We start from the raw sequence: 23,271 nt of genomic DNA, 5'->3' as shown, positions 1-23,271 counted from the left end.
TTTGTTAACAAATAAAAAACTGAAAAATTGGGCGTGCAAAATTATTCAACCCCTTTACTATCAGTGCAGCAAACTCTCTCCAGAAGTTCAGTGAGGATCTCTGAATGATCCAATGTTGACCTAAATGACTAATGATGATAAATAGAATCCACCTGTGTGTAATCAAGTCTCCGTATAAATGCACCTGCACTGTGATAGTCTCACAGGTCAGTTTAAAGCGCAGAGAGCATCATGAAGAACAAGGAACACACCAGGCAGGTTCGAGATACTGTTGTGGAGAAGTTTAAAGCCAGATTTGGATACAAAAAGATTTCCCAAGCTTTAAACATCCCAAGGAGCACTGTGCAAGCGATAATATTGAAATGGAAGGAGTATTAGACCACTGCAAATCTACGAAGACCTAGCCGTCCCTCTAAACTTTCAGCTCATACAAGGAGAAGACTGATCAGAGATGCAGCCAAGAGGCCCGTGATCACTCTGGATGAACTGCAGAGATCTAGAGCTGAGGTGGGAGACTCTGTCCATAGGACAACAATCAGTCGTATACTGCACAAATCTGGCCTTTATGGAAGAGTGGCAAGAAGAAAGCCATTTCTTAAAGATATCCATAAATAGTGTCATTTAAAGTTTGCCACAAGCCACCTGGGAGACACGCCAAACATGTGGAAGAAGGTGCTCTGGTCAGATGAAACCAAAATCAAACTTTTTGGCAAAAATGTAAAACTTTATGTTTGGCGTAAAAGCAACACAGCTCATCACCCTGAACACACCATCCCCACTCTCAAACATGGTGGTGGCAGCATCATGGTTTGGGCCTGCTTTTCTTCAGCAGGGACAGAGAAGATGGTTAAAATTGATGGGAAGATGGTTGGAGCCAAATACAGGACCATTCTGGAAGAAAAACTGATGGAGTCTGCAAAAGACCTGAGACTGGGACGGAGATTTGTCTTCCAACAAGACAATGATCCAAAACATAAAGCAAAATCTACAATGGAATGGTTCACAAATAAACATATCCAGGTGTTAGAATGGCCAAGTCAAAGTCCAGACCTGAATCCAATCGAGAATCTGTGGAAAGAACTGAAAACTGTTGTTCACAAATACTCTCCATCCAACCTCACTGAGCTTGAGCTGTTTTGCAAGGAGGAATGGGCAAAAATTTCAGTCTCTCGATGTGCAAAACTGATAGAGACATACCCCAAGCGACTTACAGCTGTAATCGCAGCAAAATGTGGCGCTACAAAGTATTAACTTAAGGGGGCTGAATAATTTTGCACGCCCAATTTTTAAGTTTTTTATTTGTTAAAAAAGTTTGAAATATCCAATAAATTTCGTTCCACTTCATGATTGTGTCCCAGTTGTTGTTGATTCTTCACAAAAAATTACAGTTTTACATCTTTATGTTTGAAGCCTGAAATGTGGCAAAAGGTCGCAAAGTTCAAGGGGTCCGAATACTTTCGCAAGGCACTGTATATATATATATATATATATATATATATATATATATATATATATACATACAGTATCTTACAAAAGTGAGTACACCCCTCAAATTTTTGTAAATATTTGTAAATATTTTATTCTATCTTTTCATGTGACAACACTGAAGAAATTTCACTTTGCTATAATGTAAAGTAGTGAGTGTACAGCTTGTAAAACAGTGTCAATTTTCTGTCCCCTCAAAATACCTCAACAAACTCAATTGATGTTCTTTTTTTTCCCACAAATAGTGCTTTCTTTTGGTGGTATTTGATCACCTGTGCGATTTTTATTTTTTGCGCTATAAACAAAAAAGAGCGAGAATTCTGAAAAAAAAACACAATATTTTTCACATTCTGCTATATAAAATTCCCAGTTAAAAAAAATGTAAAAATCTATTTATCATTTTAGGACAATTTGTATTCTGCTACATGTTTTTGGTAAAGAAAATTCTAATAAGCTTATTTTGATTGGTTTGCGCAAAATTTATCGCGTCTACAAACTAGGGGAAAGATTTATATCATTTTTTTTCATTAGTAATGGCGGCGATCAGCAATTTTTAGTGGGACTGCAACATTGTGATGGACAGATTGGGGCCCCTAACTGACATTTTTGAAATTTTGGGGGGGACCAGTGACATTAATACAGTAATCAGTGGTAAAAATATACACGGTTACTGTAATAATGACACTGGCAGAGAAGGGGTTAAGTCAGGGGCGATTAAAGGATTAAGTGTGAGCCTGGGGGTTTTTTACTAACTGTGAGGGGGATTGGCTTGTAGAATCAACACAGAGACCTGTGATCTTAAATAGGAGGATCACAGGCGCTCTGTGTTCATTCCAGAGAGAACAATGGTCTGCTGTGTTTACAACAGCAGACTTGCGTTCATAGGCGGCTCTCTAATTAGGCAAATTAGGCGATCGCCTAAGGCCTCACACCTACAGGGGCCTCGCGGCCAGTGGCGTAGCGACAACATTTAGAAGGGCGCAGTCAGGGAAATCTCCCAAGTAAAAGATTGTTTTAAATCCTCGGATATAAAATTTGCAGCAGTGTGCTGCAGTCCTTTCACTGCAGCTGCCAGGTGTCTGTTGTCCGCTGACACTTACCCCGCCTTCTCTGCCTGGGGATTGGCCGTCTGATCATGTAATCCTAAGATGTGGAGGAATCGGTGGGCGTGTACCTGCATCAGTAGGAAGTGACTGCCCGGTCATCTTATTCTGCTATCATCGGTTGTTGCTCTGGGAGGAGAGCTCTGCCATGGACCAGGAACATGCAGGTAACCAGGCCCCGGCTTGTCACTCTGCAGGCTGGGTGTCTGGAGGAGAAGGAGAGGGCCCCTGGGTGGCTGGAGGAGAAGGAGAGGGACCCTGGGTGGCTGGAGGAGGAGAAGGAGAGGGACCCTGGATGGCTGCAGGAGAAGAAGGAGAGGGCCCCTGGGTGGCTGGAGGAGAAGAAGCAGAGGGCCCCTGGGTGGCTGGAGGAAAAGGAAAGGGGCCACTGGGTGGTTGGGGAAGAAGGAGAGGGCCCCTCGGTGGCTGGGGGAGAAAGAGAGGGCCCCAGGGTGGCTGGGGGAGGAGGAGAGGCCCCCCGTGACGCTAGTGTCAGTTGCCAGGGAAGAGGGGGGACACTAAACTCTGTTGTAAGGAGGGACTCAGGGAATCATGACCAATAGGGAAATGCTGGGGACAAAAAATCGTCGACATGCGGAAAAAGCGTCGACGCGTCAATGCGTGACGTCACACGCCCCCGGCCGGCCGCCGCGCCGCTTGAAGCATTGCCGGCCGGGTGAAATTCCCCCGCCGAGCTCCGTCGGAGAGGAGAGGTGAGCGCTGACCGTCTCCAGCACCCCTGTACTCCCTGTACTGCCACAGCTTCTGCCGCAACACATTCGCCATCCTCCCCGATCACCCAGCTGCGGCGCTACACCGGCTTGTAATGGCCTGTACTAGGTGGGAGGGCTTACTGGGGGGTCTGTACTGGGAGGGGGGGCTTACTAAGTGGTCTGTACAGTACAGACCACTTAGTAAGCCCCCCTCCCAGTACAGACCCCCCAGTAAGCCCTCCCACCCAGTACAGACCACTTAGTAAGCCCCCCCCCTCCCAGTGCAGACCCCTCAGTAAGCCCTGTACTAGGTGGGAGGGCTTACTGAGGGGTCTGAACTGGGAGGGGGGGCTTACTAAGGGGTCTGTACTGGGTGGGAGGGCTTTCTGGGGGGTCTGTACTGGGAGTGGGGGCTTACTAAGTGGTCTGTACAGTACAGACCACTTAGTAAGCCCCCCTCCCAGTACAGACCCCCCAGTAAGCCCTCCCACCCAGTACAGACCTCTTAGTAAGCCCCCCTCCCAGTGCAGACCCCTCAGTAAGCCCTCCCACCTAGTACAGACTGCACTGGGAGGGGGGGCTTACTAAGGGGTCTGTACTAGGTGGGAGGGCTTACTGGGGGGTCTGTACTAGTGTACTGGGAGGGGGGCTTACTAAGTGGTCTGTACAGTACAGACCACTTAGTAAGCCCCCCTCCCAGTACAGACCCCCCAGTAAGCCCTCCCACCCAGTACAGACCACTTAGTAAGCCCCCCCCCCTCCCAGTGCAGACCCCTCAATAAGCCCTGTACTAGGTGGGAGGGCTTACTGAGGGGTCTGAACTGGGAGGGGGGCTTACTAAGGGGTCTGTACTGGATGGGAGGGCTTACTGGGGGGTCTGTACTGGGAGGGGGGGCTTACTAAAGGGTCTGTACTAGGTTGGAGGGCTTACTGAGGGGTCTGTACTAGTGTACTGGGAGGGGGGCTTACTAAGTGGTCTGTACAGTACAGACCACTTAGTAAGCCCCCCTTCCAGTACAGACCCCTTAGTAAGCCCCCCCTCCCAGTGAAGACCCCTCAGTAAGCCCTCCCACCCAGTACATACTGTACTAGGTGGGAGGGCTTACTGAGGGGTCTGCACTGGGAGGGGGGCTTACTAAGTGGTCTGTACTGGGTGGGAGGGCTTACTGAGGGGTCTGTACTGGGAGGGGGGTTTAGTAAGTGGTCTGTACTAGGTGGGAGGGCTTACTGAGGGGTCTGAACTGGGGGGGGGGGCTTAGTAAGTGGTATGTACTAGGTGGGAGGGCTTACTGAGGGGTCTGAACTGGGAGGGGGGCTTACTAAGGGGTCTGTACTGGGTGGGAGGGCTTACTGGGGGGTCTGTACTGGGAGGGGGGGCATACTAAGTGGTCTGTACTAGGTGGGAGGGCTTACTGTGGGGGTCTGTACTGGGAGGGGGGCTTACTGAGGGGTCTGTACTGGGTGGGAGGGCTTACTGGGGGGTCTGTACTGGGAGGGGGGGCATACTAAGTGGTCTGTACTAGGTGGGAGGGCTTACTGTGGGGGTCTGTACTGGGAGGGGGGCTTACTAAGGGGTCTGTACTGGGTGGGAGGGCTTACTGGGGGGTCTGTACTGGGAGGGTGGGCATACTAAGTGGTCTGTACTAGGTGGGAGGGCTTACTGTGGGGGTCTGTACTGGGAGGGGGGCTTACTGAGGGGTCTGTAGTGGGAGGGGGGCTTACTGAGGGGTCTGTATTAATTACAGGATTAATTAGCTAATCAAAAAAACACTAAATTAAGCAAAAAAAAATAAAATAAAAATAATCGTTAGATTAGTCGACTAATCGTAAAAATAATCGATAGATTAGTCGACACTCGACAGACAAATTAATCGTTAGTTGCAGCCCTAATATATATATATATATATATACACACATACAGGGCTTTTTTTCAGCGGGAACCCGGGGGAACGCAGTTCCGGCACCTCCAGCACTGAATGTATGTAGTGGCTGTGGTTGTGCTACATTGTCTATTGATGCTGGCTGCTGAGGGATCAATTGTTGCTGGTGGGGAATCTATTCCTGCAGGAGGGTTTATTGCTGCTGGGGAGGTCTAGTGTGGCTGCTGGGGAATCTATTTTTTCTGGAAGAGATCTCATTTTGCAGGGGGGTCCATTGTTGATGGGGTGGTTCTTATGTTGCTGAGGGGTTAGTTGTTGCTGGGAGGGATCTACTGTTTAGGGAACAGCTGGCTGCTGGAGGGTCTATTGATGCTGTCTGCTGGGAGATCTGTTGTTGCTGCTGGGGGTCCATTGTCACTGGCTGGATCTATTGTTACTGGGGAGTCAATTGTTGGTGGCTGCAGGGGATCTATTTTACTGCTTTTTTGTTAACAATAAAAAATTCTATAAAAAATTGCTTAGTACCACAAATGTTACTTGGTTCTGTTTTTCTAAAAGGGATGGTACTGGGAGGTAGGTAGTGGGTGGAACCAAGGAACGGTTCACGGAGGTAGGTAGGGGCGGAGACAAGGGGAAGGGAGTTCCTGCACCTATTCTCTGAGAAAAAAAGCCCTGTGTGTATATATATATATATATATATATATATATATATATATATATATATATATATATATATATACATACATACTCGATGTTTAATGATCTTTGATTAAAGAAGAATTGGTTAGAGAAAATTCTAGAAACTGTGAATTCATAGTACAAAGGTTAAGGCTCTTAATATATGCAATTCATACAGTTAATTTTTATCGATTAATTATTTTTCCCATTATGGGCGTGAGTGGGGCCTCATGTCCAAGTTTTGCCTTAGGCCTCACAAAGCCTAGAGCCGCCTCTGTTGCGTTCTCTCTCCATGGGGAGCGATCATGGTGCTGCTGGCTCCATAGATTGGCTTCCCTGCTGCCTAATGGGGGCGAGCGCTCCCCAGGAGCGCTCTTGCTGACTGACGTGCTTATACCTCGGTTCGCACAGGGTTTATGTACACTTTAACCACTTCCGGACTGCCCGCCGCCTTTTTTCTGCGGCAGTACGGCCCTCCTGCGCAAACCGGCGTAGACCTACGCCGGTCGCTTGCCTGCAGCTGGGGGGCGAGCGTGCAGCAGGGAAAGCCGATGCACAGGGCAGGCGGCTCAGATTGACGCCTGATACCCGTGATCACTCCCTGCTGAGAGAGAAGTACGGTCAGCTGTTGTAAACACAGCTGACCGTTCTTCTCTCTGGAATGATCATAGAGCCCCTGTGATCCTTCTATATAGGATCACAGGTCTCTATGATCATTTCACAAGCCATGCCCCCCCCCCCCCACAGTTAGAATCACTCCCCTAGGCCCACATTTAACTCCTTGTTTACCCACAATGTTAGCCCCTTCCCTGCCAGTGTCATTATTACAGTAACAGTGCATAGTTTTAGCACTGATTACTGTAATAATGTCACTGGTCCCCCCAAAAGTGTCAAAAAAGTGAGTTAGGGGTCCGATCTGTCCACCGCAATGCCGCAGTCCACAAATCGCAGATCACCGCCATTACTAGTAAAAAAAAAAAAAAAAACAATAAAAATGACATAAATCTTTCCCGTAGTTAGTAGACGCTATAACTTTTGCACAAATCAATCAAAATACGCTTATTGCGATTTTTTTTTTTTTTTACCAAATATATGTAGCAGAAAACAAATTGGCCTAAAATGTTAAAAAATAGATTTTTATTTTTTTTTGAGAATGTTATATAGCAGAAAGGGAAGAATATTGTTTTTTTTCTTTCAGAATTGTCGCTTTGATCAAAGGTGATCAAATACCACCAAAAGAAAGCTCTATTTGTGGGAAAAAAAGGACATCAATTTTATTTGGGTACAGCGTCACGCGACTGCGCAATTGTCCGTTAAAATAACGCAGTGCCGAATCGCAAAATATGGCCTGGTCTTTAAGGGGGAAAATCTTCCGGTCCAAAAGTGGTTAAACAGTGTTGCTGGTTTAGATTCTGTTTGGTTGAAGGGGTAAAAAACACATTTTCTTTTGGAATTGATGTGTAACTAAACAGCGGGCTATGGCCTCTAGCTAGCAATAATTATTTTCTGACTACAAATGATGGTGTCGTCTGTATAAGTTCTCGCAAAGCTCTGTGTCATTTTTTCTGACTGTGCATTGAAGATTTAAATTTTTAAATTGGAAATTTCGCTTTATGCTCAATATCTGTCAAGGGTTATGTCCCAATTCCCAGTAGTCACTTCAATGAACAGAGAGAAAAATGTTACGGTTTTCCTGTAAGAGTGCGAGTGACTCATTGCTGACAAATGGCTTATAGAACTTAGCTCAGGCAATATGATGGCTGTCATAAAAGATTCATAAAGAATAATTGCACACTCAGATCAGATGCTGACATTTAACCCAAGTATACAGAAAAGTAGTATTTACCTTCAAATACAGGAATATAGCACTTTTATTTATTTTGACATTGGAACTGCAGGTATACAGTATGACAGAAGCTAGAATATTTCTGTGAAAGTATAGTTTGTCCTAATACAGTAAAATAGCTGCACTGTAGTTATAAGAATTTGTGCTCGGAGACAAGGAAACATTCCTTGATATTGTACAGACATGTCAAAAAAATGTTTCATCTGCATCTTGTAATCTCACCCTGTACTGCTATCATTTGTAGCTATTTTACAAGATGCTTTAGCTATAGATCAGTATGTACTAACTTTTAGCCTGGGTTCAAAAATTGTGTGGCTGTGGTTTCCAGACAAAGGTCCAGTGCATGACTAGGGGATTAAAGATGATCTGTCTCCATTCTGCTCTGACCATAACACTCCTCCTCCATTATAAATACCCACATGACCACAGGTTGGAGTTAAATGGCCATAGCAGCCTTTTATTAACAAACTGTATACATAACAGGTAAATAACACACTAAACCCAGTTTTTTACTGGAGCCTCAAGGTCCCGGTAGGCATCAAAGAAGGAGGTACCTGCGTCCAACTTAATTAGGCCTCCAGCCGCTACAGCACCGGCTCGGAGACAACCAGTCGCAGGTACCAACATACCAACTACTGGGAGCCGTACCTCAGACAGGTCCCTACCAAGTATAAGTTTGCACCATCAGGGAGCCGTACCTCAGACGGGTCCCTACCAAGTATAAGTTTGCACCATCTGGGAGCCGTACCTCAGACGGGTCCCTACCAAGTTTAAGTTTGCACCATCTGGGAGCCGTACCTCAGACGGGTCCCTACCAAGTATAAGTTTGCACCATACTAACCTACCAGGACCTAGTACCCCGCTTACTGCCAAAGAACCACCCCAAAAGAAGAAAGCCTTTGTTAAAACAAAAACCAAAAACAAGGGTGGTGGACCGCAAAACCAGTCAGAAAAGTCAGGAAAAAAAAACAAGAAAATACAAGAAAATGGGAGGGAGGGTGGGAAATATTCTCCAATGCAGCTTTCCTCTGACTGAAGATTTCCTGAGGTCCCTAGCTTGGCCTCTCCCTGTAGCTCCACCCCTTCCTGGCCAAAACACCAATTAAAAGTCCCACCATTTATATTTTCTATCATATTGGGCTTAAAGCCCCTCCTTGTCCCAAACCCCTTTAACCCCTGTCATGCTGGCCCTCTGTCCATGTCTCTTCTCTCCTTTACTCCGGGCCTCTCTTTCCTGTTCACCAGTTCAGGTGTGATTCAGGTCAGAATTTTTTTTTTGGGGGACATTTGTTCCTAGACTTCCAGGTCGTCAGCAACTTCAGCTCACGCGCAGTCTTTCGTATGCGATTTTTCACGGACATTCTGCATACACATTAAACGAAAATTGGTCTTGCTGGGGACGGACAATAAAAATGTTGGTGTTTGTCCCTCGTTTTTTTCGTTGAATATGTCGGCATCGGCTGCTGAATGTTGTGTACACACTAGCTGAAAATCGTAAGATTTTACCTCAGACTGGAATTTTCGGCAGATTTTCTACTAGTGTGTACCCCACTTAAGACTCCTTTTGCTCAGGTCTGAAATTCTCAATATAACTTCACTGGGGGTGTGCTGCTCCCACCCCCTGCGCTGTGCTCCATTGCAGTGTTTCTCAACTCCAGTCCTCAGGGCACACTAACAGGCCATATTTTAAGTATCACCTTGGGGAGATGCAGACTAGAATACTGCAACCACTGAGCAGAAAATTATATCCCCTGTGATGTATTTCAGTTTTCTTGCAAACCTGGCCTGTTAGTGTGCCCTGAGGACCAAAGTTGAGAAACACTGCTCCAGTGAGCGCTGGAGGGGCAGAAAACAGGGAGGTGACTGACAGTCACCAATCCTGTGCTCAGAGCGGACCAGAGAACTGAGCGATCAGCAGTCATGTGATCCCTCAGTTCTCAGGCTTAGAGCCAGTGGAGGACAACTGAAGCATCACACCAATGATTCAGCCATAAAGGTGAGTATGTATGATTTTCTTTTGTTGTTGTTTCTCGATCTTCTCCTGTAACTTTTACTTTGCTAAGCGAACAGTCTCTACTTTATAACAAATTAAAGCCCATTGTTTTACTATGCAGTGGTTTTAATTGACTCTTGTTTTCAATTCTTTATTAGCAGTCATTAGTTATTAGTTATTAGTCATTATCCATAGTGCTATGTTTATATAATGTGTCTAGTAACTAGTTCATACAAATAAAAATGAGTACTTGCTTTTAAATATTACCTTTAAAACACCAATAACAGCAGATGGATAGCTGAGTCCGACCATATTTGATGTCCTCCTGTACATTCTGTTAAAATAAATAATTCAGCCTATTATTTTTACAAACATAGTAAAGTGGCATATTTTTATGGCAGGAATGTTATTTATTATATTTCCAGCAATTAATCCTAAAAACAAAATATAAGAAAACTAACACTGACCGCATTCACATTGATCCGACTTGGACGGCGACTTGTTAGCCTGACAAGTCGCGGTCCGTCACGCTCCCATTGTGTAGTACAGGAGCCGTTCTAATAGGAGCGACACAAGTCGCTCCGACTTAGAAAAAGGGTCCTGTACTACTTTGGGGCGACCTGGAGGCGACTTGCATAGACATTAATTTTATGAAGTCCGTGCAAGTCGCCCCGAAGTCGCGCTGCACGCGACTTCACAGAGTCACCCCTTAAGTCGGAGCGACCTAGTGTGAACCGGCACTAAGTACTATGGTACAATAAAGTGATTGTAAAGGTATTGCTCTCTCCGCGCAGGCTGTGATTGACTCCATGTCCAGTGAGGAGAGAGAGAGAGAGAGAGAGAGAGAGCTGCTGTTCTTGGGCACATCACTAGATCGAGACTGGGCTCAGGTAAGTATTTGGGGGGGGGGGGGGTGGGGACCTGAACACAGAATGTTTTTTATCCTAATTCAGAGAATGCATTAGTTAAAAATCCTTCTGCTTTTACAACCACTTTAAACAAAAATATTTATTTATTTAAATATACGTTTTTTAAGAAATATTTAATTCAAGCTATCCCAGTATGTTGCTCTAAATCTGACCCTGTTAGTTTTCTCATTCTGCTACATAGAGCAGAAAGTGTTATCTTACAATCAAGCCATGACAGACTCATATGTTCCAGTATTTGACGCTTATTGAACATTCTCACTTGCCGCTGTATCCTGCCAAAGTTTAATATAGGAAAAAGTGGGCTTAAGTTCAAATGTGATGTACAGTCCATATTTAAATGTTATTTGAACTTAAAAGAAATTTGGGGATGCCTGAAACATTATTAATTTGTTGTGCATGTATTTTCCTTGTCCCATTGAAGGATAAAGTAAATAATTTCAAACTATATATAGATATATCTTTATATATATCTATATATATCTATATATATATATATATATCTATATATATATATATATATATATATATATATATATATATATATATATATATATACAGTATACTTATAATGCCATTTTTTTCTTTTCCAAGGATTATCCTATTTTTCATGCACTTTAAATAATCAAAGATAATTATACTTTTTACTAGTTTTAAAAGAATTAATCATTTTTGTCTATAAATACAAAGTACGCATTTTATTCTAAAACTTGCACCTTTGACCACCTCAGTACCGGCATGTTTCACCCCCTTCATTACCAAGCCATATTTTAGTTGTCAGTGCTGTGATACTTTCACTGCTCGTTAGGGCTTTCATTTGGTGGTATTTATTAATCACTGGGATGTTTTATTAAATGTTTTATTTGTTTTACTATATAAAGGAAAAAGGACCAACCATTTGGAAAAAAAAACAGTTTCCCTTACTTTATAATTTGAAACAATGCCAGGACAGTACAAAAAAAAAAAAAATTAATAAAAAAAAACTTTTTGAAAGCAGATCCCCAAGGTAAAGGAGTTTTTGGCACACTTTTTTTCAGAATGAAGAAGAACATCCTCCCAGAACAGTAGGGGTGAAATACCCATATATGTAAAGTGGCTGGTTCACTAGAGGTTAACCGAGATACCAAATGTGCAGTGTATTTCCAATACACTGTCATATATGTAGAGTGGTTGATTCACTAGAGGTTAACCAAGATACCAATATTTTGTAATTTTTTGAAAATTTTTGTAATTTTTTTTGTAATTTTTTTGTAAATTTTTTGTAATTTATTGTGCAATATTTTGTATTTTTTTTTAATTCTGTGTATTTTTAATGCAATACTGTGAAACAAATGGTGACAAAAATTATGGGTGGAAGAAAGGGGTTGACTATGAGATAACTGAGGTTAAAGAAAGCCTATCCCTTTTCTAATCCTGGAAGAGCTCTACATCTGTCTGTTGCAATGATCATTCAAGTAACAGTAGCAGGGCGCTTGAATAAAGCATTTAATATTCAAAAACTAGATGACGTTAATGGTCTGTGAACAGTATATGAATGCGGCTGAGCATTCCGTTATGATCACTGTGTTATGAGTTGTGTGTGAATGTGTATTTAAAAGAACTCATCCCTAATGGCAATGGCCATATCAAACTAGAAAATACTCCCCCTGATGGTTTTTAAAATTATTTTCATATCATTATTATTATAAGGTATATGGCAAGCAATGTGGGTACACACAAGGGTGAGCAAAAAAAAAAAAACAAATACCAACATAGCCTAGAACTATATAAAGATCTGGAGTTCCTAACAGGCAAATATAAATGGGAATATTAAAACTACCAGATTGTACCATTAGTTAAAATCTCTCTTTTGGCTGTACCCTTTATGAAGGCATTGCTAATTTGTGGGTTAAAGATAGGGCTTTAATAGGGAAATGAATCAGGAAAATTAAACAAACCAAATAAAGGGAAAATATTTGGGGTTAAATATGAATATAACCACTCAAGATGTAATTTTTCTGGACCGGCTTTCAAACAATAACTGACCTATTCCATATACAATGCATAGCACAGAACAATTGGGCTCCAGGTTTTATTTTGTGATCAGCAGTGAAATAACAGCTAGAATATGACTTGGCTCTATGGCCAACTGAGACTTTTTCCATTCCTTCATTTTTTTTTTTTTTATAAATCATCCCTAAAGAAATGCAATGCTGTTCACAAGCATGCACCTTTATAGTTCCCCTTTGCTTGTAACATTAAAACCTTAGCCTGTGGCCAATTCCTACGTGTAGTTTTTATAGAAAGTAGCAGGGAGCCAACAGATACTGTATATTGTACATTGCACAATACCTACATTGTTAATATTTGAGGCAAGAAAATAAAGAGCTTAGAGTTGTTGTGCTCATTCTTACTGTCATTCTTTTCTTCAGCAGAGTTTCATACCCTATGGCAATGATGTGATCACTAATGCAAACAATTGCATACAGACGAAATGGCTTTTTTAAAAAATGGATATTTGCAGATTTGCAAATGGCTTGAAACATTTCCTAAATATACACTAATACAATGGTTTCTGCAGATGCTTTGTTAGGCTGCTCAATGTACAAGATATCTTTTTAGTGGTGCTCTAAATGTTCAGCTCAAAACTTGTTGGATAGAATATGGAGTGTTATGCCCCATACACACGTGCAGATTATCTGCAGACTTTTGTCTGCAGACTTACCAAAACCATATAATATGAGGTCAAACCTAAACACTTTCAATTTGTATGCAATCCGGCAGGCCCTTGCACTACATAGAAAAGGTAAGTCTGCAGACAAAAGTCTGCAGATAATCTGCACGTGTGTACGGGGCATTAGAGTCTTTGACAGGTGTCTATTGTTTTCTGTGTACCAATTGGGAAGATCTCCTCTGATTTTTTGTTCTGGAGAATTCTAATCATTGATAGTTGTTACTGATAAAGGTGTCCTCACTTGGAGATTTCCCTATATCCCCTTGTTCCAGTGTATAGCTGGGTATACACGTCGTGTTTTTTTTTTTTTTTTTCTCATTCAACCAGCAGATTGAACAACAAAAAGAAAAAAAATCACAGATTTCTGCATCCACACAAGTGGTTTGGATGCAGGGATCTCCCCCGCTGAACTATTGCACTTGTCACTTCATCGCCCCCCCCCCCTTTCCCCACCCCATGGTATGGCTGGGGAAGAAGCTGATGGAATTTGATCTGCATTCCATCAGCTTCATTGAATTGGACATCAACGGTTCTTTAGTTTCCTGGTGTCCCATTAAAGAAATCCTGTCACCAAAAAAATATTTTAGCTATCATATCATAAATATCATAGTAAAAAATAAAATTAAAAAAATGTAAAAGCTTTAAGTTTCACCCAAGCAGTTAAAATCACCCCCCCCCCCCAAAAAAAAATAAAAAAATAAAACTAAATTTGGAACCCCCCGCCCCCACATACATGCACATATGAATGTACATGCACACGTTGGTGATGTCTACACATGAAAACGTTAATTGCACTATTTAGAGTGAGAGCACGTAACTTTACCTTCAATTTTGAGTTGTGACATGCTAGCTGTCTATTTACTTTGTGCAACCCTTCAAATGGAAAATGCTTTTTATTCTGTTTTTTTTTTTGTTATATACAGTTGCATAGTCAACACTGAAGAAAAGACATTTAAAAGACAGCGAAGATAAGACTTTGAAGAAAAGTCAACATTGAATAAAAGACTGCTCACAAAAATATAGCTGAACTGTCTAAGATAGTCCATTTGCCTTAAAAGGCAATACTATATACTGTGCCACACTTATAAAAATTACAGTACCAATAAATTTCAAATCAATAATAAACATAAAACATTTATAATGTCATAGATATTCCCATATGTAAAAAGTGCAACCATAGATTTTCCCATATGTAAAAGTGCACCCAATCAATGAAATGATTACTTGCAACAAACATTAATTATGCTCCTTTGAAACTAAAAAAAAAAAACAATAAAAATTCTATGCTGTGAAAGTTCAAGATATACAGCAAATAATAAAAACATATCACAAAAGAACAGCATCATTTAATGTTTGTTTCAAGTGATCATTTCATTGATTGGTTGCACGTTTTACATAAGGGAAAATCTATGGCATACTGTATATGAATGTTTTTAGTTTTATAATAAACAGAAAACATTCATAATGTCATAGACTTTCCCATATGTAAAAAGTGCAACCAATCAATGAAATTATTATTTTCTTGAGCATAGGGAGCATAATTTATTGTTTGTTTCAAGTAGTCATTTTATTGATCGATTGGACTTTTACATATGGGGGAATCTATGACATTATGAATGTTTTTATGTTTAATATTGATTTGAAATGTGTTGGTGTTATAAGCGTAGAACAGTATATATTGTAGTACCCATTGTTCATTGGGTACTCCTATGGAGGGGATTATCACAGTGTAGGGCCTAGCAGCTATACTGATTAGTGTGCTACAGATAATATTAAAGTAGAGGGTCCTTTTTTTCCAAAAGCACATAATTTGTTAAATAAAAGGAAAGTTTGTCTGTTTATTATGCTTCCCGTCAGGTATATGAGTATATGAGTATATGTTCACATGCCTGACGAAGGGGTTCTGCGTGGCTCCAAATCATTGCACTGTTTTTTTGATGTGATCCTTTTTGCAATAAAGCCTTTGGACTGCTTTTGCAAGATCCATGGTGTGCTGGCGAATATGCATCTACTTGTAACCGATTCAGTGTCCAGCTGGTGATCGCTTCAGCACCCAATATACATGTGCCTATATACCAGGAAGGTGTGCGATGGGAATGTGAACTTTACTTTAAGATATATGAGTCCCTCCCTTCCTTCAAAGGGGCAGATATCAAGTTTGCTTGATGAAAACTTGCATGATTGCGTAATGTATGTAGGAATGTAGCATGACACCCAATAACTTATTTAGATGTACTACTTTAGACTCTTTAGTTGTAGAAACGTCTTATTATCATAAGAAACATCATGACCAGCAGAATCAATATACCAAATAGGTTATCAAATCAAAATATTATTGGTTTCAATTTAATTTATGTTTAATTAACAAATGCATTTATTTGTGTTTTTTTTTACATTTTTAAACAGCAGGAGACCTCTGACTTTTTCTTTTTGTTAATACTATTTAGCCCTGGTTCACACTGTTGGGATGTGCCAATGCGACTTGCGACACATAAAGTGTTCACAAAAGTGAAAACACATTTATTTTAATGTTGGCTTTTTCAGTCAATATGGCTCAAGTCTCAGCGACTTTTAAAATGGCTCTTGCACTGCTTTGATGTAACCTAAAGTCCCATACACACTAATGTTGCATGAAAGTCGCAAGCAAGTTGCATTGGAAATCGTTTGACAATGGGGTTGCTAGAGTTTGAATCAAGGCCTAAACACATTTATTTTCTTTTATATTTTATTATCAATGATCTAGTTTGTGATCTACAATTTTTTTTTATCTTGCTATAAAATACTGTATGAAATTTGATCAAAAATATTACATGGTTAAGACTGCAGTATTGCATAAAAAAATCTATTTACGTAATGTGTTCAATTTTCTGTGCTTTCAATATAGAGGCCTTTGTTAATATTGTCTGCTACTGATATAAAAACGGGTACAACTGCAGTTATGCAAGCTGCATTCGTGGTTTAATAATCACTTAGATAAATTATATAACTTTACATCAATGTGATTAATCGTGATATAAAAAAGCAAAATTGGGTATTAGCTATAAATAAAATTGTTAAAAAAAATTAGAATTTTTGTTGGTAGTTTAAAATTCCTTCTTACCTTTCCACAAATATCCCAGCCTGCACTGCATGTACAATGCTTCTGAATCTTGGCTTCTCTTCTGTTCTTTTTAACATCATCCCCATTTGTCGGGTAAAGGTGGAGGCCAGCCAGTCTCGAACTTCTGAAGGAACCGAATCTGACTGGATGTCACTGAGTTCATCCTCATTGTCCAGTAAACGTCTAGAAAAAATCATAAGATTGGTTAGAAATGAGAACTTTCATACTATAACTAAATACATGTAATAAGGCAAGATACACAAAGTGAGGTAGGCTCATTGTTCAGTTTGAAGTCTTTCCCTTTCTTCCAATCCTGGCAATCACTGTCACTGGGACTGGAACTAAAGAAAAACTCCCCAAAGGAAATCTTCTCAGCAATACAAAACAGAAAAAAAGTTCTTCTAACCCCAAAAATTTGAAAGCTTAAAAAATGGTTTGGCTGAATTTACACCAAGGTACAATCAAGGCCCACTTACTTAATGAGGGTTACCAGCCCCATTTCAAAATACCACGATACAATGTAAAACAAACTGAGGAAAAAATCGGGAGAGGGGGAAGGGAAGAAGGAGGGGACTTCCAATTGCAGTAATGATCACAGACTGTGGGAGGGAGCACAGAAGAGATCCAATGATGAGTCTGTAAGATAGCAGTGTGATGCAGAGCATGGGGTGGGCAGGTGGGCAAAGAGCCGGAGCATTATGTGTATAAGGCAGTAGTATGATCCAGGGGAAGGGGGGTAGAGAGCCAGGAGCATTATGTGTATAAGACATGTAAAATTAATGTTTGTGGTCCGCGGAAATTCAAAATTGTGAGTTTAACCACTTGCCGACTGCTCACAGTATATTTACTGCGGCAGTCGGCCCCGGCCAGGCAGAGTGACGTAGGTCTACGTCGCTCACCTGTCACTCCTTCTAGAGCCAATAGCGGGCGAGCGTGCGCCCGCCAAGGCGCGAGCCCGCCTCGGCTCGTTCACGGAGGAGTGCGGGAGTGTGACTGGTGGACCCGATGTCCGTCGGTCACACTACGATCGCCGGTACAGCGGGAGAAAGACAGAGCGGCTTATGTAAACAAGCCGCCTGTCAGTTCTCCCTGTGTAAAAATGAAGATCAGACGGTTCTACTATGTAGAACCGTTGATCTTTGTTTTTACACCAATAGCAATGTCCCACTACAGTTAGAAGCACGCCCCTAGGACACACTTAACCCCTCCCTGTCCAATACAGTTAACCCCTTCCCTGCCAGTGTCATTTTTGCAGTAACAGTGCATATATATAGCACTGATTACTGCAGTAATGTCACTGGTACCCCCGAAAGTGTCAAAAATGTCAGTCAAGGGTCCGATCTGTCCGCCGCAGTATGTCGCAGTACCGCAAAAAAAATCGCAGATCGCCGCCATTACTCGTTAAAAAAAAAAACACCAAAAATGACAAAAATCTTTCCCTTTGTTAGTAAACGCGATAACTTTTGTGCAAACCAATCAAAATACGCTTTTTGCGATTTTTTTTACCAAACATAGGTAGCTTAAAACAAATTGGCCGAAAATGTTAAAAAATTTTGATTTTTAAATTTTTTTGGGGGGGAATTTCATATAAAAAAAAGTGAAAAATATTGTTATTTTTGCAAAAATTACGCTGTTTTTTTGTTTATAGCGCGTGATCAAAAAATCGCAAAGGTGATCAAATACCACCAAAAGAAAGCTCTGTTTGTGGGAAAAAAAGGACGTGAAATTTGTTTAGGTACAGCGTTGCACGACCGCGCAATTGTCCGTTAAAGTCACGCAGTAAAAAATCGCAAAAAACCCCCTGGTCTTTTAGCAGGAAAATCCTCCGGTGGTAAAGTGGTTAATGGTCTGTGAGGTCCAAAAGGTTGGCGTCCACTGCATTAAGGTAAAAAATATCTAGCTTTTAGAACCACTTTATTAGGTAAAGGAGGACCCCACATGCTACTTATTTATGCTGGTTACAGCAGCTTGTAAACTTTCAAACATTTATCGTATTCATTGGATTTGACTTTTTGTATACGTAATCTGATCTAACCCGTATGGGAATATCAGCTGCTCGCTCTCACTTTCCACTATAAGGAAAAACTACATCTATGCAGAAAACTTGACTATTCTTTTTAATTGCCAGTTGCTGAGGCTTGAAACTAAAAAATAATTATAGAACAAAAATGTTTGCTTTTTCATTGGGTTTGTATTATAAAAATGAAACTGTAAGGAAATATGCCTTTACAATACTACAAAATTAAAAGTTGCTGATGTATACATTTAGAAATGTATGCAATAGCTGACTTTTAAAGCCACAGTTACAAACATATTGACATTGTTGTTATAAAATGATTTCCACAGTAGTTATACACTGATCAGCCATACTATTATGACCACTCACCTCATTTTGAGCATAACCCCCTTTTGTTAAAACAACCCTAACCCATTGAGGCATGGACACCAAAGTAACATCCACATGAATGGCAGGACCCAAGGTTTCCCAGCAGAATATTGCCCAAAGCATCACACTGCCTCTACTGACTTGGCTTCTTATACTGTATCCTGGTGCCATCTCTTCCCCAGGTAAGTGACACACCCGACCATCCACATGATGTAAAAGAAAACATGATTCATCAGACCAGGTCACCTTCTTCCATTGCTCCGTAGTCCAGCTCTGATGTTCATGTGACCATTGTGGAAGTTTTTGGCTGTGGACATGGGTCACCATGGGCTTCACAGCCCCATACACAACAAACTGCGATGCCCATTTTTTTTCTGCTTTCACCATATCAACTTCATGACAACATGTTAACTCACTGCCTAATATATCCCACCAATTTTCAGATGCCATTGTAACTAGATATTCCCTTTACCTGTCAGTGGTCATAATGTCATGGCTGATGGGAGTAATTATTAGCCGCTTGCCGACTGCGCACAGTATATTTACTGCGGCAGTCAGCCCCGGCCAGGCAGAGTGACGTAGATCTACGTCGCTAGCCTGTCACCAGGTTTTGAGCCAATAGCGGGCGAGCGCGCGCCCGCTGAGGCTCGTTCACAGAGGAGTCCGGGCATGTGACCGGCGGACCCGATGTCCGCCGGTCACACTATGATCGTCGGTAGAGTGGGAGAAAGGCGGGCGGCTTTTGTAAACAAGCCGCCTGTCATTCTCCCCTGTGTAAAAATGTAAAAAACTATGTAGAACTGTTGATCTCTGTTTTTACAATAGGAGACATGTCCCATCACAGTTAGAAACACGCCCCTAGGACACACTTAACCCCTCCCTCTCCAATACAGTTAACCCCTTCCTTGCCAGTGTCATTTTTACAGTAACAGTGCATATGTATAGCACTGATTACTGCAGTAATGTCACTGGTACCCCCAAAAGTGTCAAAAATGTCAGTCAAGAGTCCGATCTGTCTGCCGCAATGTCGCAGTACCGCAAAAAAAATCGCAGATCGCCGCCATTACTCGTTAAAAAAAAACACCAAAAATGACAAAAATCTTTCCCTTTGTTAGTAAACGCGATAACTTTTGCGCAAACCAATCAAAATACGCTTTTTGCGATTTTTTTACCAAACATATGTAGCATAAAACAAATTGGCCGAAAATGTTAAAAAATTTTGATTTTTAAATTTTTTTGGGGGGAATTTCATATAAAAAAAGTGAAAAATATTGTTATTTTTGCAAAATTTACACTCTTTTTTTGTTTATAGCGCATGATCAAAAAATCGCACAGGTGATCAAATGCCACAAAAAGAAAACTCTGTTTGTGGGAAAAAAATGACGTGAAATTCTTTTAGGTACAGTGTCGCACAACCGTGCAATTGTCCGTTAAAGTCACGCAGTAAAAAATCGCACAAAACCCCCTGGTCAGGAAGGGGGTAAAATCTTCCGGGGCTTAAGTGGTTAAACCTTGGAGTTTATCTTTCTTATTTCAAAAATTGGAGTGCATCATGAAAATGTATTGAACAGTAAAGTAATTTCTCTACAGAGAGGGCCTAAGGAGAATCAGTCTACCTTGTCATAGTATGTGTAGACATTGTGCATGCAGCAGAATGACCAATTAAGTAAGAGGTTAATTATTTTAACTTGAAAAACCTATTCAAAGTGACCATGTCCATCACTACAGGATGTACAAGCCTGTGGGGGGTAACAGATTTTTGACCCATCCAACCAGTCAGATGCCTGTTCAATATTTAAGTTACTTTTTTTCCAGGCCAATTTTACCTAAGTGGCTTAATTAATAAAAGACAGAGTTTCTGCTTTAGTGAAAATATTATAATGACAAAATTGCTTATTGTGCTAAAAAATCATTTTCACCAAACTACTAAAAGCAATGAATGGAATGTATAGGTCACTCACCTTGTCTCATCAATATAAACTGACTCAAGCACAGTGGCTGCATATTCCAGGTTCTTTTTCAGGTCCACTACTGAAGCTTCTCCTCTTTCCAGCTGTTTCACCAGACATCGTAACCTGCATAATATAGAAAAAGGAAATTTTTTAGAACTGATATAGTTGTAAAAAGCTTATTGAAATTTAATTATTAAAAGCTTTTATAACAACTGCATTCATTTCATACAATATTCTCTCATACTTTTCTATTAATGTATTCTTAGGGATTTGTTATAATTAAAAATGAATTACTGGGTAATTACACGCTTCTCTTTTAAGTGTAATTAAAGGATAATATTTTTGTTGAAAGTGAACATTATGCAAACTTATCCCCTGCTGTAAAATGCAGGCAAAAAAACTGGATTCAGTTATTACTATTTTAGCAAATAACAAGTATTATACTCAGGGCACTCTATTAAAGCGAACCTGTACTTTGCTATTACTAGACAATGTAAATGTCTCAGTATATATAGGAGGGACCAGCCATCCAATATCCAGTACTTACAGACAAAGAGAAACATGTACCATTCTCCCTGTCTTTCCATAATACAGATCTTGATACCTAAACAATTGTCAGGTGCTTTATCACTGTCACAGGAGGCATGGTGCGGGGTGGGAGGGAGATGTTTATGGGACTTTTAACTTACTTAGTCAGAACTTAAGCAGATAACTGGCAGTAGAGGGGAGCGAGGGAAAGGTATGTACACACTGCTTATGGTCCCTCATGTAGTATGGCCAAATTACAGGTAAACAAATACAAATGTGCCAAGTACATTTCTCTGTAGTGGAGACCCAACACTATCCTTCACAAACTAACATTTACCTGTTGAAGGAGAAGTTTAGGTTTGCAAAAAAATAAACATATATACTGAACTCAATGCTGCAGCATCAGTATGATGCTGCAGCTGTCCAATTTTGGCTCTGGGTTTTCACTTGACTGCTGATTGCCCAGTTTTTGGTCTGCTTAGAGTAAAGAGCATTGACTGTCAGTTACTACTATCTTCCCGGCCCCTCCAGCACTCACTAGAGCAGGGATCTTCAAACTCCGGCCCTCCAGCTGTTGTGGAACTATAAGTCCCATGAGAATTGTAAACCTCTGACATTCACAGAAATGGCTAGGCATGATGGGAATTGTAGTTCCTGAACAACTGGAGGGCCATAGTTTGAAGACCTCTGCACTAGAGAGTCGGGCTGGGGAGGAGGTGTGCACAGCTGGCTCCAGCTCTCAGCTGCATGCTAAAAAGCAGAGCCAACTGTCAATCAGACAGCTGGGTGGTGTAGTATATGGTAAGTGTAATTTTATATTAATATAAAATAATTAATATAAATATTCCTGATGTGCATGACAAGCACAGACTGTCCATTTACACATTAAAAGGAATGCCATCAAGACTGACAGAAATGACAGGCTATTCCTATGTTGCTTCTCAAAATTTGAATTGACCAAATGGGCAATCGATTACTGTCGTGAAAAATGAGAGTTGTAAAAACTACAGCTGGCCTTAAAGGAGATGTACAGCCAAAGCTTGGTTGGCTGTACATGTCCTAGGGATCACACGAGTGCAGTTTATTCTGCACTCCTGTGACCCGTTTTCAGCAGACAGTGGGCTGAAGTCCGCTCTCTGCTGATGCCAAAGATGTCGGTCCAGGCACCGCGTCATCGCGACCACGGAGTCGGGATCTGCCAGGTGCCTGGACCAACACCCGGCTAAGCCTCTCAGGGAGCCACTGAGAGCCTGAGCCGGCCACTCCCCACCCCTCCACAGCTCAGCGCTCCAATGAACAAGGAGGGGGCAGAACAGAGAGCGGTGACTAACAGTCAGCAGCTCTCTGCTCGGGGAGCTGTCAGACCCCGAGGGACAGATGCAGCATTGGACCGATGCTGCATCCAGCTAGGTAAGTATAAATAGGGAAAAAAAGAAACCCCATACTTTTATTTTACCTGAACTTTTCATCTTGGTTAACAACAGAATCAAAAGTGTTTGGTCAGCCAATCAGAAACTGCTTCAGGGTTAGTTAATGGTAAATGAGGGGAAGTTTTTAGTTGTTAACACACATTCATTCATTCATTCTTAACTGACACAACATGATTAGGAAACCACAAGTCCAGAATGTTTATACATTATTGCATGCAAGGAAGCTACCTAGGTGTAAATTATAGACTGGACATAATATGCTTGATGGTGTAGTGCCTCTATGCTTGCTATGACATGAATGACAAATTGGACTCTGAAAGATGCTGTTAATTGTAATATTTAAAAAATACTCTGCTGGATTTTGTCATCGGTTGCAAGTACATTGTGGACTGTTATGGAATAGGGAATCTAATAAATTTCTCTCTCTGGACAAGAACTATTTTACTCATTGCTACGGAGATTCATTTTATATTATTTAACACTTATCATCTATATATAACAACAGGTGAATACCGACAGAATTTTTGGGATCTTTCCA

General features: G+C 41.2%; 1 protein-coding gene across 2 annotated transcripts in view; it reads right to left on the bottom strand.

Moving 5' to 3' along the window:
- The window catches only part of PDE1C (phosphodiesterase 1C), an 899,304-nt gene that overhangs the window by 216,478 nt on the left and 659,555 nt on the right, over positions 1-23,271 (bottom strand). For both annotated transcript variants that reach the window (XM_082258063.1, XM_082258064.1), the window contains exons 4-6: positions 20,785-20,898; positions 16,438-16,620; positions 9,966-10,032 (exon numbers count right to left, since the gene is read on the bottom strand). In XM_082258063.1, the coding sequence (XP_082114189.1) occupies positions 9,966-10,032; positions 16,438-16,620; positions 20,785-20,898 (364 nt within the window). The remainder of the gene's footprint in view (positions 1-9,965; positions 10,033-16,437; positions 16,621-20,784; positions 20,899-23,271) is intronic.

Source organism: Pelophylax lessonae (assembly GCF_965119305.1).
Source record: "Pelophylax lessonae genome assembly, chromosome: 5".
NCBI classification, from domain to species: Eukaryota; Metazoa; Chordata; class Amphibia; order Anura; family Ranidae; genus Pelophylax; species Pelophylax lessonae.
Note: the sequence above shows the minus strand (reverse complement) of the source record. Positions and strands in the feature narration are given on the sequence as shown.